This window comes from Mytilus trossulus, chromosome 12 (genome assembly GCF_036588685.1).
Source record: "Mytilus trossulus isolate FHL-02 chromosome 12, PNRI_Mtr1.1.1.hap1, whole genome shotgun sequence".
NCBI lineage: Eukaryota > Metazoa > Mollusca > Bivalvia > Mytilida > Mytilidae > Mytilus > Mytilus trossulus.
This window is the reverse complement of record NC_086384.1, coordinates 6,989,817-6,993,767: the sequence shown is the minus strand read 5'-3', so window position 1 is coordinate 6,993,767 and position 3,951 is coordinate 6,989,817. Positions and strand designations below refer to the sequence as shown.

The 3,951-nt window shown below is 32.8% G+C and overlaps 1 protein-coding gene across 1 annotated transcript; it reads left to right on the top strand.

The window, feature by feature from the left end:
* Window positions 1-557: 557 nt before the first annotated feature.
* On the top strand, window positions 558-1,718 carry LOC134693620 (acetylcholine receptor subunit beta-type lev-1-like). The gene has a single exon (XM_063554458.1). The coding sequence runs from the start codon at window positions 558-560 to the stop codon at window positions 1,716-1,718; it is 1,161 nt and encodes a 386-aa protein (XP_063410528.1).
* Window positions 1,719-3,951: the final 2,233 nt, after the last annotated feature.

The window sequence follows — 3,951 nt, the reverse complement described above, 5'->3', positions numbered from 1 at the left end:
TGATCGCAATACGCATGGATCTGTCATTGAAATAAACAAATATCTGATTTTACATGTTAAATACGTGCTCAATACCCATGCTTTTTGTGATTTGTTTACTATAAGGTGACAATCGGTAAAACTCGGCTTCAAAACACGGTATTTAATGAGCAACCATATTTGATAAATCATAACAAACAGAGAGAGAAAAAAAATGATGATTATATGATATATTTGCGAAAATAATGTTAAAATCGTGCACAGAGGACTAAGATTATGACACACACATGCATTGGTTCAAGAATTGCATAAACATTAGTTTTCATCACTCACTCGTTTCATATGACTTTAAGAATCAATATGTATGCTGTAAACAATGAATGTCCATTATCACTGTTTCCATTGCAAAAACAACTAACTATTTGATCAATAAACCGATATTGGGTAGATCCCACCGGTGGACAGTGTATGTATATGCTAAGCGGTCGTTTAATTGATTGATAATTAACTAAATTCTATAAGTCGAAACAACATTTCAAACTTGGATAGATAATAGTGTGAATTGCGTCTGATTCAAAATGAAGCAGATTATATATTTCTTTTGTATACTGCCAGTCTTTATTAATGCTCAAACAATCACGGATGTTCAGCGACTTTACAAAGATTTGTTATCGAATTATACAAAAGAAGTTATGCCTACGCCTTGTACAGAGACGTTGGACATACAAATTGGAATTTTTATTATATCTATCAACTATTTCAGGGAAGTAGAAGAAAGCCTATCATTAACCGGAAGCTTTATTCTCCGTTGGCATGACCCACGCCTGAAGTGGAATCCATCATCATATAGTAATATGAGTATGTTAATAATTGATCCAATAAATATATGGTTGCCCCCGTTAGTGATCATTAATCGAGTTGATAAATTTGAATCTATTGGTGATGGTAAAAAATTCTATTTAACTGTAGATAGTAGTGGATTTGTTGGCCATTCTCCTGGGGACGTATTGGATGTCAAATGCATCACAGATATATCTAAATTTCCATTCGATAGACAGACATGCACACTTCGTTTGATCCCATATGGAATACAAATGCCTTATATTTTATTAAAGCACCTATTCAAAGACGAGCAATGTCAATTTGACTACTATACTCCGAATTCAGATTGGACCTTGGAAAAGTGCACCCAAATAATAGACAATTCTATCGATCATAGCAATCTTTACGTCATAGTTCAAATCAAACGCCAACCGCTTTATTATACCATAATGGTAGTGTTTCCAACATTTCTGTTTGGATTTTTGAATCCATTAGTGTTCATAGTTCCAGTTGAAACAGGGGAACGTATAGGCCTTGCCATCACACTGTTGTTGTCTTATGCTATTTTTCTAACTCTTGCGTCTGCCTCCGTACCCGCTACCTCGAATCCGATGTGCGCTTTACTTATTGTTATGGTTATCATTATCACTGTGAGTGGAATTATTCTGTACGGTACAACTATAACTATCAAATACCATTATAAAAAGAAAACTGATTATATTTGGTCACCACTGAAAGGTTTAGTAAGATGGACATCGAACTGTCAGTGCTGCTGTGTTAAAACAGCAGAATCCGCGGTTAATGTACCAGTTACCAAGGACGAGGTAGTGTATGCATTGGATTCATTGTTCTTTTATGGATCATATGTTTTGATGATACTGATTGGATTTGGATATTTCTTATATGTATTAATCTGAACATATTTTCTATTATGTTCCTAATGTACTTATGATATACTTGTGTTAATATGTATTTGATTGATATACTAGTGTTAACATGTATTTGATTGATATACTACTAAGCCATTTCAATTGACATTCAGAGTTTCTTTGTTGTGATGCTACTTTATTGTTTCTGTTAAAGTGAAGATTGATCATATTACAACGTTTAAACCCGCTGCACTTGTTTGTGCCTGTCTTGCGTCAGAAAACTGATGTTCAGTTGTTGCCGTTTGTTGATGTGGTTCATAATTGTTTCTCGTTTCCCTAATTAACGATTTTGCACATGTCAATTGTGAATATGGGAATCTAAGCATAAAAGGGTTTTCTATCAAATTGTGATTATGGAGTTTCCGTAACTGTACACATTGGTCTTGGTTCGGGGGCTGTTAATGCCCTTTTGTCTGTTATTGTTTTGTTTACAATGATGTTAGGTTATTATCGCCGATAAGGTTTGCATGACACATTTTTTTGTATTTTTTTTCAAATTTAGAATATCCCAGTACAAAATTAACAATAACAACCTTTAAGTTCAAATTATAATCTGAGTTACTGTACTTTTAAATGTTTGTACCAAGTCAGGAATATGACAGTTATTTTCCATTTGTTTGATCTGTTTGAGCTTTTAATTTTGCAATTTGATGAGGGTTTTACAATTTGAATTTTCCTTGGAGGTCGGTATTTTTGATAAAGGAATGCAGACAATTTGTTGCAAAGTCTACCTCCCAAAATTCAACAAATATATGTTCAAATGGAAACATTAGAATACTTAACATTTCTCAATATATGCGGCAGGGTTAATTTTTTTGTTCACTTTGGTGTCCAAAAGCAATGTATTTATATCGTACTTTATGTCTTTGATTCGTTAAAGATAGTTGAATGGTCCGTGTCGGTCTGATGTGTCAAGTCCGCAAACATAACAGTTGTGAAATTTCTTAATTGTAACGTTCCCATTTCATGGGCTTTATAATCTAGTTAACAATGAGCTTTTGTTTATCTTGTCAAAAGCCATGTATGTTCTTTAATCAAAGTTCATGTTTTCGGTTTAATATTATTTTAAACATTTTGAGGAATTATTTTCAAAATCAATATTTATATTTGTTTGCCTTTAAAAGTAAGATGATGTGGTACTAGTGTCAATGAGTAAACTATTTATCCAAGTTTCAAGGTACAAAAAGTGATATGTTTATTACACATTTATGCCAGTGTATGTACTTGTAATAAATGTGAACCATATTTTCCCTTAGGCTAACGAGAGTTTCAAGTTTTAGATTTGGTTTAAATCATTTTTTTATTTAGATTTGGATTCGCCCGAAAATTTCTGTAGGTATACTTTAATTCCGACACTTATAACTAGACAATGAATAAGTACAATTATACCTGTTCACTTCATAGTTCGTGTTGGTACGTAACAATGATAGAGATAATAAATAAATGGTGTAGTGGTTTGCGTATCGAACTACTGTCAAACGCACAGGTTCCTAGTTCGATCACCGTTAGGGGAAGACAATTTCAGGAAGAAAATTTCAGGGACTGAATTTTCGTCTTTCCCTTGATACCATTTGCGATTATGGTCTTAAGAAACGATGATAGTCCGTCGGAAAGGAATAATAAATGGCTGAACTATGTTTTAGAGCAAACCATATCTCTTGAACGTATAAGACACCTTTGTAGATTTTGAGAAAGAGCAGGTTTATGCCGCTACAAGGCAGCACTCGTACCCGCAAAGAAGGAAGGAATGGATATAAATGGCAATTACTTGTTTCACAATCTACTATAAATAAATATGTTTAAACTAACAATAATTTCATTTGAATTAAGAGTAAGATACAACGTGAAAAATCATATGCTAGACGTTATTTTCTTCTACTTGTTTTAATTATGTCTATGTAACATACTTTGTTTTACTTTGAAAAAAAAATCCCTCAATTTGAGTTAAATGACCGTTTTTCAGCTTTTCTCATATGCATTTGTTTTGTTGTTGAAAAAATCAAACATAATACACATGTACTATTGTTTTTAAATATAACAATATAATGTGTTAAAGGAGAGAGTGTTACCCACGTTTTAACATTTAATAGCTGACATTTTAACCTGAACTTTAGTTAATACAGTAGTACGCAAACATTTCCTGTTTGTGACATTAAGAACGAGGCTAGTTGACATATACTTACATATCCAATGTACTATATATTAGCCTACACCCCCCTTG

What these genes read in the sequence shown, in the direction of transcription:
- LOC134693620 (XM_063554458.1), top strand. Translation starts at nt 558, where the DNA reads ATGAAGCAGATTATATATTTCTTTTGTATACTGCCAGTCTTTATTAAT.